The sequence below is a fragment of the Dysidea avara genome, chromosome 1 (genome assembly GCF_963678975.1).
Source record: "Dysidea avara chromosome 1, odDysAvar1.4, whole genome shotgun sequence".
Classification (NCBI taxonomy): Eukaryota; Metazoa; Porifera; class Demospongiae; order Dictyoceratida; family Dysideidae; genus Dysidea; species Dysidea avara.
This window is the reverse complement of record NC_089272.1, coordinates 21925422-21942237: the sequence shown is the minus strand read 5'-3', so window position 1 is coordinate 21942237 and position 16816 is coordinate 21925422. Positions and strand designations below refer to the sequence as shown.

The 16816-nt window shown below is 38.8% G+C and overlaps 1 protein-coding gene across 1 annotated transcript in view; it reads right to left on the bottom strand.

Moving 5' to 3' along the window:
- LOC136259196 (calcium permeable stress-gated cation channel 1-like) overlaps positions 1 to 16816 on the bottom strand; it is a 132282-nt gene that overhangs the window by 48117 nt on the left and 67349 nt on the right. The window contains exons 18-19 of the mRNA XM_066052678.1: positions 15981 to 16143; positions 11104 to 11209 (exon numbers count right to left, since the gene is read on the bottom strand). Of these exons, the coding sequence (XP_065908750.1) occupies positions 11104 to 11209; positions 15981 to 16143 (269 nt within the window). The remainder of the gene's footprint in view (positions 1 to 11103; positions 11210 to 15980; positions 16144 to 16816) is intronic.

Here is a 16816-nt window from a genome sequence, read left to right as displayed (position 1 = left end):
CTTCACTCAAAGACTAAACTCATTTAACAGATGTAACAGAGGTTTCAACCAACATGGGTCCCTATCTCCCATGGTACCTGGTAGGCAGAATTGTGTTCTGGTGGCCAGCCTGGAAGGGTCACCCAGGGTATCCAGTTCTTCTAGAGATCATTGTTGCATGATTTCCCAAGACAACTTATGTGTAACTATTATACTTGGACTTGCAGGGAAAGCAAAGCTAAAGGGTTTTCTCTTTTCATCATGAATAGACATACATCTCAGTCGTAATTAAAAAAAAAAATGTTTGAGCTAGTGTACTGAACAGTGCCAAATTTTTGCTTATTTTCACCCTCAGGGGTTATCAGAAATTCCCTGGACGGTTAGTAATCTGTAGCATACTGGCTTGGCAGGCTGGAAGAAACCCCAGTGGCAGCCATGAACCTATCATAGGACACTTGCTCCTTGGCACCTGGAATGTCCAGATGGTTCTCAGTACTATACAGTAGTATGGTAACAGTGTCACATTTGATAACTTTATAGCAGACATTTTTCATTTGGCTATGCTATACAATCTCTAGAGACAGACAAACTGGAGGGGGGAAATTTTCATATAAATACACTAGTTAAACTTCCGAGGCATTGGTGTATAGTTTTTTGCAAGTTTCTGGAGACAATTCATCAGTATCTTCAGGCTACATTCCCATTAAGGGAGGATTTATCCAACTGTTGTCACCGATGATCTATCTGCATAACGCAAGCCAGCAACCGGCATTTGTACAATAGTTAATGGTGGTTCTAAACTGTATGGTATAGATGTTTTGGCGTCTTTTATAGTGCATTCTACTAGAGGACTTTGTTTGTGACTGCTGGCTGTGGATTTTAGCATCATTACTATTGGTTTTCTAGAAGCACTTATCTGGAACACAGAATCCAGTGTTCGGAAAGGTTTCATTACTGGCCTATTTAGTCCAACTCATGATCATACTGTGCTGCCCTGTGTAGTCCACATTCCACAAGAGGTGCTTCATCTCTGGTGCTGACTCTGGGATTACTATTGTTGACAAATTGAAAGCAACTGTCTGGACTACAGAGTATTTTCAGAATATTTTAACATTGTTCCAGCAGTGATCCTGCATATGGCCGAGCTCTGTTATTCACAGGAGCAGTGAGACCTAATCATGTGTAGTAATTATTGTAGTGTTGACCATTGTGATTTGATGTGCTATATATACTGTAGCATAGTATCATGCTCAACTCCACCTTCTAAATACAGTAGGTCGGTTGTGAGATACGAACAACACCATTGATATGCGAGACTGAGCCTTCTGAAATATAATTTCCAATGGCTCAGATCACGCAGTGATTGCATGCTATTTGGGATTATATGAAGGTGAAGTCGAGCATATCAATGGTCCCACCCACCCATTCCCTACATTTCTCATGCACTTGGCTCACTATCAAAAGGCCAAAGGTGTGAAAGCGTGCCAAATTTTATATGGATGCTTCATGCATGCGCAGCAGCGCACGTGCTTCGTATCCTAATATTTTAACGACTAACTAGCTGTAACTCTAGGAAACCAGGCCTAACACCATTGATATGCTCGACTTCACCTTCTTCATATAATCCCAAATAGCATGCAATCACTGTGTGATCTGAGCCATTGGGAAATCATCAGGTACCGATAGTAATGATGGCACTAGTGTACAGTTAATTTCTAAGTGGAATACTACCTCTAAAGTATGGGACTATTTTGGATTTGTTCCAGGCAACCAAACTAACTTTGACACTCCTATTTGTAAGTTATGCTTTAAGACAGTAACAGCAAAGTGGTTTAATACGAGTAATTTAACCAGTCATTTACAAATGCATCACCCTATACAGTTCAATGAACTGCAAGCACTGTCAGGTCCGGCAAAGCAATCAAAATCTAGAGAATCCAAGTCTGCAGGAGCAGCTGCGGCTGGTACATCAACTATCACTGGTTGTTTTGAGAAAGACAGAAAGTACGGAAAGGGCTCAAGGGAACACAAATCCCTTACTGAAGCTGTAACTCGCTGCATTGTGACTGATATGTTTCCAATTTCCATAGTTGATAATGATGGTTTTCATGAACTAGTCAGCAAGTTAAATCCCCGATACGACATGCCACATAAGGATCACTTCAGCAAACTTGCTATTCCTTCACTATATGAAATAACAAAAGAAGATATACAACACAAAATAACAAATGAGATGGGGAATTTTTTCTGCCACAGCATATTTGTGGTCATCATGCACCAGTGAGCCTTACCTTTGTTTAACTATACATAATGTGGACTCAACCTGGAAACTGAGAAGTCATTGCTTGCAGGCTCATTACACCCCAGAAGATCACACTGGAGAAAACCTTCAAGATGCCTTAAGTATCACCCTTCAGGAGTGGCACATTGACTCACAAAAGCTGTTCAGTATAACCACTGACAGTGCAAGTAACATAAAGCTTGCTTGTGAAATGCTTGGATGGCTCCGTTTGAGTTGTTTTGGTCACAATTTAGATCTTGCAATAAACAAAGGACTGAACGACCATCGCATAGACCGAGTACTTTCACTGTGTAGAAAAGTGGTTTCAGCCTTCTCATATAGTTGGAAACAAAAACGTGACCTCAAAGTAGTCCAAGAACAAAAAGACTTGCTGACAAAAATGTTGAAGGGGATGTGTCAACAAGGTGGGGATCCAAGTGTGACATGATTGTAAGAATTCTGGAGCAACAAGATGCAATACGAGCAGTGCTGGCTCAAGATTGTAAAACATCGCATTTGGTTCCTAGTTGGCAAGATATTGATGTTTTACAGTCTGTTGTTGCAGCTATCAAACCTTTTCAAAAGATAACTGATATGCCATCTGGTGAAAAGAGGGTTACTTGCTCAGCAATAAAACCAATGATACAGTTAATCCAAGAGACAATGGTGAACCACCAAGATGACGACACTGCCTTAAGGTTACGGAATAGTTTACAATGCGTGGGTGGAACAAATTACAAAACCTGCTTTAAACTAAGCAGGGATAAATAATTTCAACAACTGTGTTGTGTTAGCAATACAACTAATTGTGCTTGTTTGATTTTACTGTAGAACAAACAACTGTTCTTGGGTGTGTGGTTCACAATAGAGCGATGTTTTATAAAAATGCGCCGCCAAAAACCAGACTAACAGATTACTGAATCCTTATAATTTCAACACAAGTGACTAAACAACTAAAATATCTAGGTCCTGTGGAAGCGTTTTTTAAAGTTACTGATTGTATAGACGTTTTATTGAACTTTTAGTAGTTTTTTTCGAGTGAAACAAGCTCTTTGAAGGCTTGTATCTGAGTCACTGGGAAGAAACACGCCAAAAACGCTTCCACAAGACCTAATAAATTTAATATACAGTATCACTATGCCCCAGAAATGCCAATAGAGCCAACAGCTTTTGCTGTATTTGGCGGTGGAAAAACATGGTAGTGACAGCTGGAGCTGAGCGATGTGGGGATTGGCTTACTTGTGTTACTACAACAAATTGTAGTGTTCCACCTGCCTCAAACTACACGGTAGCTACATAAAAACATTAAATATGAAGGGCTTCACCTTCATGTTAAAACTTTTCATGCTGCTAGACTGGTTTTATGGGGTTCTCAAAAAGTATCGATAGGCATTCAAAATTTTGAACGATTGCCCGTGACTATACCATAACCTTAACCTGTGAAATTAAAAATCGCATCAACAGTGATCTACATGTAGAGCATCATTATGCTGGTACAGAGCATGCTCTTGGATAAATGTTCTTTCCTTGATCCAAGATTTAAGGACAAGTACAAAATAACTGATGAGCCAGTACAAGTTTTACTACAAGAAGCATCCATGTTAGAGTCTGAATCTGCTGACAGGGTTGTGTCCAACACTCGAAACAAAGCAGAATGAAACAGAAAGTAGCAAGCCCCTCACTAAGAAAAGAAAAGGAAAATTCAGCTCAATATTTGGTAAGACTGCTACTTTTACTACTAATTCACACTCACTTACTGTATCAGAAAGAATTCAACGCAAAGCTGAGATGTATTTGCAATATCCCATCTTAGATATTGATGAATCACCACTACAATGGTGGAGCTTAGAAGCAAGCCGCATGCCACTACTATCTTCTGCAGCCTGCAAGTATTTATCTGTGTGTGCGATGAGCGTGCCATCCGAAAGAGTGTTTAGTATTGGTGGCAATGTAGTACGAAGTAAGCGAAATTCTATCAAGCCACACAAAGTGAACCAATTAATCTTTTTAGCCAGCAACTTAAGCAAACACATATCAGACACTTAATTCTGTCCACTCTGTGGTGTTTGTGTTATTTTATTCATTTATACCACTTTCTTTTGATTTAAACATACAGTACACAGTTACTTATTATATACATGTTGTTTAAATCAATTGTCTATACCGCCTAATACCATGAAACTGACATATATTAAGTCAATATTGTACCGCCTATTAAAATCCAATACTGCTCAACACTAGATGTGCATTATTACTACAGCAGCTGTCAAAAAGTTCCCATTGTGTTAGCCTAGTATTTAAAAAACACAATGTAATCGCTTCACTTAGAGAATGCAAACGGAACACAATAATCAATAATCATTACAAAGGAAAAGGGGAGTGAAAAGCCACCCCTGAGCCTTCTCCCAAGCACAATGTTAATGTACATTCCAACAACTCCCCGATGATAATGTTGGGGTCGTACTTATTATATTTTTTAGTACAGTCGAATATGTCAATGGTAGTTGTAAGTCCAGTTCCTACTTGAAATTGGTCACTTGGTAGACTTTCCAGGCTGATCAGCATAGGCGCTCTCCTAAACTATAGGAATACAAAAAAGATAGCTATAGATTGCTAACCTGATACATAGACCGTCATGCTGTTGAATCCTGGGTTTCGTCGATTTATTAGTTAGTTGGCAAGCCTTCCTTTAACACTCTGTAAATTGATACGCCTAAAAATGCATGAAAACTGGAATGCAAACGCATTGCAAATGCACCGTTTAGAGAACACAACACAAACGCAATGGGTACCTTTGTTTGACCGCTAGCATAATATTGACATGTTTGCTAAAATTATTTGAATTTTGAAACATGCTTCTGTATTATATTAGACACACCTTATTGTGAAAGGAAGTACAGTGGTCCCTCCTTTATTTGAACTCATTGGGAGCTATGTGTGTTCAGATAATGGAAAAGTTTGGATAAACAAAGTCCATATATCTATACACATATTCTAATAGAACTTAAACTTTTGGAAAAATGTTCTATAGTATACTGTATGTGTTGAGGTGGATTATGGGTTGTTGAATAAGAAGCCAAACAAAATCAAAGGCTTTGAACATGATGTTAATGACGCATTTATTTGTACGCTCATGTGATGGGTGCGCACTTACATCGTTGAGAACATGGCATCCAGTGGAGTGTAAGCAAGTGCAGAGCAAAACCCTCTTGGAAAGAGGTTAACCAGACAAACAAAGTATTAACTTATGAAACTATGGGACTACTTTGAGCAAGAAGCAAAGTAGTCCCAAGGGAGTAGTCAAGTTTCCATCAACATCAAGCAGAGAATCTCGAAGGCCACCGGCAATAGTTTCTTTGCTGGGTTTTGGCATTCATTACGCCACGCAGGGATTTCAAAGACATCCATTGTAAGAGTTAGAACAGAGTACTGCAAGAAAGGCGGTTTTTCTACCCTAAGAAAAAGGTACAAAAAGTAATTTGTACAAGCCCGCTCAATTGTAATCGTCAGGTAAAAACGTTCACAAGTCTGTGTCAATGCAGACAGTTTCAACCAAGATTGCTTCAGACAGAAGATCCATTCATTGTACAGAAGGAAGGAAGATCCATTCATTGTACAAAAGGAAGGAAAATCTATCACTGTCAAAGATTTTGGTCAGTTAATTTCAAACACTTGAACCTTTGTCACGTATTCCGTCTTAGTCCAAACTTCAGAATGACAGTGTTTTCTCTGGGCTTCTTGTAACTTAGTGCTTTTTGGGATAGTAATTGATTTATTATTTTATAATCGATTAATTGCGTAGTATACATGTCATCAGTAAAAATTCTATATGAAAAGCCCTCTTCAGCTATATTTTTCATCCATTAATTGATATTATCGATTAATAGTGGAAGCCCTATTAGGCTTATTTGTTTTGCAACATTATGGCTGCAAAAGCTATAGGAGGCTGTGTATTTATTAGTCGCCCATGCAATTAGTCAATCACTCTTCACAAAAGGTCTGGAATCCTACCAGAAACACTGTTTTAAAAGCTGGCTTAGCTGTTTTATAACTATTTGGCTTCCAACTTGTAAAAATTGGCTACCCACACAATTACATTGATTACGTTGTCAATTTACACACTGATGTAAGCCACTCCACTACCAAGATGGGGTTTCATGACAATGGACATGTACAGGAGGGGACATGTGTAATACTATGTTACTGAAACTTCTTAATATGTACAAACTTTAGGCAATTTTTTTGCTCCGCCCCCCTGTTCTGAAGAATTGAAGAATATCAGCATATCAGATACAGGAATAGGCAAGCAGTAAATGTGAAAAAATGCATATCGGTGCATACTATGAGCAGCCCTGCACACTCTAGTGCATAGCCATCAGTGTCATAAATATCTGAGACGAATGAGGTGCAACTGAGCTGAAGGAAGACCGGTTGTGTACTTGGATGAAACTTGGAGGAGCAACCAATGCAGGAGTGGCAAAAATCACAGCTGAAAGAATGGTTAGATAAGAAACGTAAGGCAGTTTGCACATACACATCACTGTTTCAGTATGTGACTGCATGATGATTTACAAGCATAGCATAGCCTGACAAAATCATAAAAGAGAGATCTGTATGGGATCATCAAATGAGCAAAGACTCCTCCAGCATATGTTGTAGATAAGGGTATGATAGATGGTGTACATTGTGGTTCCGACATAATGGGAAGTGTGTGTGTGTGTGAACTTTTAATATTTGATTATAAATTTATGCCAATACTGGATATATTACAATCTTTGTGGCAATTCTTTGTGGCTGACATAGTAATACATGTAGGTCATGAAGTAATTAGGTTGCCAGTTGCACACTGTGAGCTGAATCCAATTGAGATGGCCTGGAGTCAAGTGAAGGGACATGTAAAATGGAACAGCAAAGGTAGATCAACATTGTTATGGACATTGTTACAGTATGTGAAAGGTTTACTTTGATTGAATTTAAGGAACTGGTTCATCAAGGATTTTAGGCTGTTACATCTGAGAGGTGGCAATCCTTGATAAAGCACATTCAAGGAAAAGGTCGAAGATCATTACTGGGAACAAGATAGACATCCTGAAGAATTTCTACAGTGATTCCTCATCCACATCAGCAGTGATAGCGATAGTGAATTTGGTAATGGTGGTATTAATGACTCTTCCATTAGCAGCAGCAGCAGCAGCAGCAGCAGCAGCAGCAGCAGCAGCAGCAGCAGCAGCAGCAGCAGCAGCAGCAGCAGCAGCAGCAGCAGCAGCAGCAGCAGCAGCAGCAGCAGCAGCAGCAGCAGCAGCAGCAGCAGCAGCAGCAGCAGCAGCAGCAGCAGCAGCAGCAGCAGCAGCAGCAGCAGCAGCAGCAGCAGCAGCAGCAGCAGCAGCAGCAGCAGCAGCAGCAGCAGCAGCAGCAGCAGCAGCAGCAGCAGCAGCAGCAGCAGCAGCAGCAGCAGCAGCAGCAGCAGCAGCAGCAGCAGCAGCAGCAGCAGCAGCAGCAGCAGCATGTTGTTAACACCCCAGGAGTCATTGGGTGACTTGGATTAAACTCTGTGAAGTACATGAAAATACAGAAGTGTGTGCACTTTAACATGACTTCAAAAAAAACCTGTGTACATGCACAAAGTGATGAGAAAAGAATTTAAATGACTAATTCACTAAATGGAAATAGAAGAAGATGGGCAGCTATTTGGCAAATGTGAAGTAAAAAAAACAACATGTTGTTTGGCTCACTTGCAGATGCACCAATGCTGCATAACAGATTTTGAGTTGTTATAATTTGGGTTTTTCCTCTAACGCTGAAGAGGTTCTTCCTCTAAGGCTGAAGAGGTTTTCCCTGAAGATAAGTGGGCCACTTATCCAATGCAACAGTGGCCCCAGCTCTTCCACTCCTGCAACACTGGTTTACACACACAAAAATGTTTTATTGTTCTTGCAAAAGTGTACATATTTCAGCTTCTTACATAATGGATAGTGAAATCATGCATGTTGAGGGTGGGAGTGTAATGTCTGGCTCTACCACAAACATGTGTCAACATAAACATCAGAGCATGCTTTAGAGGCTTCCCCATTGAAATTGAATGGCAAAATTTTACAGCGTCATATCTTATAATCAAATGTAACACTTTGAGTGGGCAGATCAAGGGAATTTTGCAGTGTATATATTTGATATTACTCTGCAGCCAGGGCATTATTCTATACAAATAATGCCCTCACCACAGATAATACACTTTACTATGTTATTAGTGACCAATTGTACTTAAAACCATATCATAAACTAAAAATTGTAATTGTGGAATTAATTTTTTTAAAATGAAATCATACAATTATCCTAAATCAAATGTTATTGTTTTAAAGCAACTACTGTCAATCTAAGACATCATCAATGTTGATATCTGTAAGTGTCTCTTCAAAGATTTTCTGCTCATCAATAGTCTTCTGTGGAGCTTGATTCATTGCTTGCCCAGACAAAGTAACTGAACAGCCAGTAAAAGTACAATTGCTCAATAAAAATGTCACACTGTCATTCTTGGCACCGGCAGTTGTGGAACACCTAGTTTGGTAGAAGGTTTGTTTGCACTACTTGCATCTTTCTTGACATTGGTACTAGGTAGTTTACCACCATGAGTCATGACATTTGAGATATCTAACTCCTGAGACTCAGAAGTACGTACGTTCGTATTGACGAAGAGCTTCTAGTGATCGGTGACCAGTTCTTTGTTGAACGAGCTTCTCAGGAACATTAGCATGAAACAAAGTAGTGGTTCCGAATGCCCGAAGACTGTGATTGGTATATCCACCACTAATACCAGCACGCTCACACATTTTTTTAATCATCACAGCTAGGGTATTTTTACCAACTGGTGTTTTCTTAAACAAGGGCACAGATGACCCACTGGAAACTCACTATTTGGTTGCATATAAAATGCATCATTCTCCAGTGCTGTGTCACGATGCAATACTTCCAAATACTTGTCCAATATCTTTACATGGCATCGCTCTGAATCAGTTTCGTACTGTTTAACAGTTTTATTTCTTTGGTTAAAGGACGCAAGCCCTTCTTGGTTATTCTTGGACCCATATTCAGTGTACACATAGCACGAAACTTCTTTGCCATCTATAATATTAGTTTTTCTGGAAAGCTGAGACACCCTTAAATTCCTATGTTCTGCTCCACCTCTTAGGCAAAAGTTTTTGCCATTATAAAAAAACACTGCATTGAACAGACCTGTGGGATTATCCAAACTAAGAATTCCCCTTTCCCAAAGTATATCTTCTTCGTTCTTTGATAACAGTGGAGTAGCTTTTGTGTCCACTCCAATACCTTTGCTGTGCAGCCGTTTGTACACTGCATCACACACATTTCTTAGAGGACGAAATACAATATCTTGCGAAAAATTGATCTCCTCAGTAGGTCGCATCTTTCTTATAAGTCGCTGCACTCCTGACAGCAGCAAATATATGCTACGGGGTGTGTATTGGCCCCCATCAGCTTTACGCACTTCGGTAATAAACTTACACAGCCAATGCATATTTCTTGGCGATCATCACTCGCTAGAAAATTAGCAGGACATTGATCAGACGAATATTTTAGGTTTCTTGCTGCCCTACAATGTTCAACTGTCCGTACAGCCCATTCAGTATTCTTAGCTGTGTTAGCAGGGCAACTTCCTTCTTTAAATGTATCGAGTTCTTCCAATGTCGTATCGAAATCAAAATGATCTGCGTCGATGTCACCTTTAGAGTTCTCTAGAGATTTAGACTCAGTGGAATCTTTCATTTTCTTACTTGCTTGTGCCAAATGATCACAATTGGCATGAGGCCGCTTTAGCTTAAGTGACTTTGCCGGTTCATCGTCAGATTTATCCATACAGCAAGGGCACCACTCTGGTAATCCTAGACAAAATCGTCGATTGGGAACGAAAGACTTCGGAGGACGAGCAATGAGAGACTTGCTTACAACTTCCATGCAGTTGCCGACTCATCACATTCCAAAAAGGCGTCAAAATACCACAACTACAGGTGGTACAGCAATGTAGCCTAAACGTACATGTTTAATGTCACAATCAAAAGTCAAGATATCTCATTTAAATAAAATTGCTGCTACAGCAGTTAACTCTTAGCAGCTAGCTAAGAAGTGTTACATAATAGTTGTAACATGGGCACTTGTGGTCTGCCTGATATGTCTACCTTCAGCCCTCGGGCTTTAGGTAGACATATCAGGCAGACCACTTGTGCCCATGTTACAACTATAAAATGAAGCACTTTTAGTATATTTTTAGTGGGTTAAGAGGTGCTATCTAACGAGTGATACAGGAAGACTGTGCGATGTAGCAATCACGATTTATTAATTGTTTTTTGAGGATCCAGCTCAACGCGTACATACTATCATAGGACAGTCATTTCCACAGTTCGGATAACAGAACATTTGATGGCCCGATAATGGAGGATCACTGTATGTCAGGAAGAAAACAAAAACAAAATGGCTGTTTTGTGAAACAGTATAATATGTACATGCGTAGCTCAAACTGATACAGTACATTGGGTGCCATTCTTCAATTTCAATGCAGAGTTCAAAAGTGACGAAACATAACAAACAAGGTTAATCAGAAGGGTTAGGAATTTGAAATGCTAGTATGGCACTGAAATATGTCTTTCTTACATCTGAAGCACATACTTACTTCTATCATACACTTTATTAGAGATTATTATGCAAATATGGTGTGACTTGTACCATGCATCAATCTAAAACTTCAATTATATGGTACAAAAGTACATGTACAGTGTATATGTATTTACATCACAAATATACATTATGAACAGCACTAATATTTTAATACATACCAAATGGTGCTATTATTGGAGAAGTGACACTAAATGTGATAGTTATGGCAAATATTACAATCACATAAGCATACTGACTCCCAAATTGAAAATTCTTCCTTGCAACCTGGAAGAAAAGGCATTTCATTAACATGTCTAACTTCAGCAAAAACAGGTATACTGTGGTACAAGCCTACATTAAAACTACATTTTTTCTCTTTGTGCACTCATGCACTTGTAATGAGATATTGCTAATTAATAGCAACAATAAATGATTTTCAAATATTAGGTACGTAACTGTTATGAATACAAGTACACAGAAAAATTTGGAATTTTCAACTAGAGTAGGGACCATAGCACATCGATAAAAAGTACTGAAACAAGCTGGAGCAATAAGAAGTGTTATATCCCGTGCATTTTCATTATGGTACATGTATCTTGAGCACAGTAGGAATATAACACTTTTTATTGTTTTACTGTGATTTAATATCATGCACTACTCCAGCTTGTTTCAGTACTTTTTATCGATATGCTATGGTCCCTACTCTAGTTGAAAACTCCAAATTTTTCTGTGTACTTGTTTGTTAACTTTCTTTGTAAATAATTATTATGACTGGTGAACCCACGCATATTGCATCTCAAGTGGCACCCACGCTCCCAAATTATCGTCTGAAAAGTGAAATATCCATTACGTTTTGTTGTCATCTATGTTCAACACGTTACACAGCATTTTGAATTAAGAACTGTTCGAAAAGCACCTCTGCAATCCATGCATACCGAAAGGTGCCGCGTGCCCCAGTTATATTAATTATTGTCTGAAAAGTGAAGTATCCATTATGCTCCTTTGTTGGCTATGTTCAACCTGTTACACAGCAGTACAAACCAAGAACTGTTTGAAAAGCACCTCTGCTATCAGAATAGCCACTATAAAAAATACGGCTGCATTCCGTTACGAAGGGAAGCCATCATGTGTTACCGCCAAATCGACACTTTGGCTTTCAGCAAAGATGAATGGGGCGCAAAGGAGGACACTGGTAAGTCCATGAAGAATGCACTGTACGTACTGTGGTATGCCAAAAGGTACCTGTCGGGTCAAAGCGACATAAAACAGTGAAAAAATCAAGCCCATATAGCCTTAGCTGTTATCGAGTTACGCTTATCTGAAGGCATTAGTCAGTCAGTTACTCAGTAGAAAATTACGTTAAATAATTTTAAAAAAATTGTAGCAACTTGTTGAAAGCGTTTTGGGTCAATCTGAAAACTTGTTCGGGCTTAGTTTTACCTAACCAATACTGCCTCCTCCTTGTCAGAGAAAATTGAAGCTGGTTTTTGGGTGATGTTTTCCCGTGGACCACTCCTACTCCTTTGTGGTCCCTACTATACAGTAGTATCGTACTGTACGATTACAGTATTTCTATAAAATATAATAAAGGCTTTTTATTGTCTTCATAGACTAGCCAGTCTGTAATTCTCTTCACTATACTGCTAATGACTGAAGCTGACTTTAGTGGCTAATTGGTCCTTTTTTCACATGTACATAGCTCACAGGGGGTAGGACATGATGTCATAACGCATACATTTTGCATAATGTAATTGAATTCCTGTGATAATTACATGATGAAAACTAACATACAAGCCATTTGCTTCAGCATAAGATGTACAACTGCTAGCAACTAAGGATACAGTGAACAGTAACACAGGTATCGGAAAATAAGATCAGAGTTATTTAAATACTGCGCTATTGAAAATTTCACCGTAACGTTGTTGAGAAAAGCTCAATACACAAAATGATAGTGAATTAACATGTCTGACAATAAATCCAGCACTAAACTTTGCAGATTACTACAGTAGATCTATACCCTATGGTAAAATGTACAGTACATCGTGCAATTATTGTGACATCATCCTACCCCTCCATATGCATAGCACATACATTAGTGTTGTACCGATAATCGGTTCAATAGTTGGTATCAGGCTGATATTGGCTACTAGCCGATTAATCAGTTTTGATAAAGTCAAAGCCTATGTTAATCACCACGGCGCTGTGTAGTATAATGATGTGAGGGAGGCTAGACATAAGTTATTTAGCATTTTAATTAAGTTATGTGTTGATGGTTTATATCTAACTTTACATTTTAGCCTAGAATGAGCTGTATATCAATGGTTATGTCACTAATATAGTAATGATGAGGATGAGTGTTAATGTTATTAGTGTATATCGGATCGGTTATTGGTATCGGCTAATTCTGTTGCTCAATACCGGTTATCGGAATAATTGGCTAGTTTGGATATCGGTACAACACTAACATAAATACACTGTAATGAGAATTACAGGTTTTTGCAATTGAATTCAGCGACTTTGCAATTGAATTCGTCCCGTTTGCAATTAAATTCGTCGGTTTTGCAATTGAATTCGTCCCGTTTGCAATTGAGTTCGTCGCCTTTGCAATTGAATTTGTCCCGTTTGCAATTAAATTCGTCGGTTTTGCAATTGAATTCGTCGCTTTTGCAGTTAAATTCGTCCGTAACAAGAATGGCAGCTGGAGGAAACACGAAAACATGATGTAGCAGCTGCTACAAGAACTTGTTCAAGTACAACAGTAGTAAACAACTCTTTATAAGGCAATAATTCTTCCTCTACAGCCTATCCAGCAACATTCCAAACTCTACTACGCCATTCGCGATGGGTGTGGTCACTCGCGAGCAAGTTAATTAACTTGTCAGACAGCTATCAACTTCGCGTACTACCAGCTCCAATTACTTTCTAGTGTCGCAAGTGTAACTCTCCAAGGCATAAATAGTTCATCTCTTAATGAACGGGTTGGTTTCTTGGAGCCGTTTTGTTTATGACGAATTGTAATGCAAACGCGATGAATTCTATTGCAAAACCGACTAATTCAACTGCAAAACCGACTAATTCAATTGCAAAACCGACGAATTCAATTGCAAAACCGACGAATTCAATTGCAAACGGGACGAATTCAATTGCAAACGGGACGAATTCAATTGCAAACGGGACGAATTCAATTGCAAACGGGACGAATTCAATTGCAATACCGACGAATTCAATAGGCCAGTTTCACATAAGGCCTTAAGAATGCAATCAGTGTTAATTGTCTATTGCGTAACCACTGGATGCTGTGGATGCCCATAAAAATGTATTGAAGCCATTGGGAAAACGATGATAACCGGCAGCAAAACTTCGGTAACTTACAAAGTATACGGTATGTTCTAATTTTCTGTACACAGAAAGAAACTACATTGATTTCTCTTTCGTTTCGTGGTTGTCCACTGTGAATAGGACGAAAGATTCCCGAGTTAATAGGGTGGTGAAGTTAGAAATGTCACCAGACAAGGCCTTCCACAGCTGATATTTGTAAGTTCGAAGTCAGAAAATAACACAGGAACTTCAACAAGTCTTAACAATAGTTTTTGTTTCGAATCGCTTCGCAGGAAAGCGCTGAATTGACATGAGAGCTAATAAGTTAACCGCTTGTTCAGGGAGCCCAGATACATCATCCAGGTGATACTATGGCTTGCTCTTGTACTGTACATCTGGTAAACAAGAATAACAAGCAGCTGCTTGTGTGTTTCGTCTCCAAAAAACATTTTTATCATGCATTCTAACCTTTATTGGCTCATAACTTGCTAGTGGCTTAGCGTATTTACAGCAGACAAACACCACAGGGCGTAGAAATCAATGTAATCTACAGTGCTGCTTTAAAAACTCGGATATTTCCATTACATTCTATGTGACAATAGATTTTGTGTCCGTGGTTGTCCGTTTCCCAATGGTTTCTGTACATTTTTATGGCTAACCACAGCATCCAGTGGTTGCGCAACCACAATTAAAAGATCAATTAAAATACTTTCCCTTACATGAAACTGGCCTATTGCAAACGGGACGAATTCAATCGCAAAAACCTGTAATAAGATGTACAGCTGGACAGCTGCTCATCCTACCAAGCTGCAATACACCTTTTTACACTACCATTTCACCCAGATACACCAAAGTGCTCAACAACTTGTAGAGTGAATTGATCAAGTGGTTCTAAGGGGCTCAGCATGACAAGACAAGTTAGACTGGTATTGAGATAGGATACAACGTGAACCTATTCCAGGGTGCTAAACTTGGGTTAAAAATAATACTGGACTAAAGCCAGGATTCTATACACTACAGGGCACTACAGAGGAAGTATTCTGGGCCCTCTCCCAAAGACTAAGGGAAAAAACAACACGGTATCTTTTAACTATTATGACTCGGTTTCCAGAGGCCATTTTCTGATACAAGACTCCACAAATCGTGAAGAAAATGTGTAGTCAAGTTAAACTTCATGCCTAGACTTTTTTTAGGGAGCCCCTTGAAGTTGCTAAAGGAGGGCAAATTTAAGAGAGGGCAGATTTAAGAGAGGGCAAATTTAACTTAATGAAGAGTGAGATTTGTCACAGTAAAGTAGCTTATCTGGGCCATGTGGTAAGACAAGGTCAGGTAGTCCCAGAGAATGAAGCCATCGTCACATTCCCAGTGTCTGAAGATAACTAGATAAAAAAGATCGTATGAGATTTCTGGGGAAGGTGGACTACTACTGCAAGTTTTGCCATGATTTCTCATTACATGCTAAACCTTAAACCACTCTTCTGATAGCAGGAGTGAAGTTAGTTGAAAGTTGATCTTAATCATGTAACCAGACAATAAAACATTGATCGCTACGTACATGTACATGCCATTCAGCAAGATGATTCTTATTCGGCAAGCACGCTTTATATGTATTTGTTGTAAGTTATTAAGTTGTTTCTTTCATATATCATGAATTACATGCCATCCATGATCAAATACACAAATAAATATGCATACATATATAGCAACATCTACGTACTAGACATGTCATAAAACTTACTTCATTAGCATACGCTCTTTGTAAACTGCTTTTTGCAAAATACCTCCGATAAGAATACTGCACAAATTGTGGTATTCTAATCCATTCAAGGGTAGTTCCAATAAAAGCTGCTGTTATAACATATCCAATAAAAAATCCTCCATTATTAGGCAAGAATGCACAGCTACACAAGAAAAAATTTATATCTGTATGTAAGAACTGCACATATACTGTATACTGTAGAGCAGTTTAACACACTGTATCATACTGTAAGACCTAAGCTCTTGTCCCATTTAAAATGGTGGCTGAACAGGGAGCATAGTTTGATTTGGAGAGAGTCAGGGGACAAGCTTTCAAGCAAAGCAGACATAATAAAAAACATGAAAATAAGAAACTGCATGTCCCTCAAAAATTTCTAGAACAAGTTGATGTTGCACTACTACTAAACATTCCAGTTAATATTATTATGTTAATTGAATTTTAAAACCAACATTTATGGTATTATTTATCCTTTGTCAATTTTTAGGTTCACTACACCTGTACATACAACATTTTATCATGTTCTAATTCCTTAATTTATTAATTATTACAGTGTCAAGCAAAACACATGCCATATCAAATGAACTATATATACATATAGCCATAGATAATAGACACCCCTACCTGGATTGGAAGCACACGAATAGTGTCCATACAAAAGTACGTGACTATCTGCGTTTTGCACCTGAAGTTTAGAGACTTGTTTTAACTGGTGAATTTAGTAGATTGTTTCTTGGATGGCGATTAGCCTACTACTGGTATAGGCGCTTTCCGTATAAAAAGTATTTGCACATGTTTGTGAAAATGGTGGGTTGAAT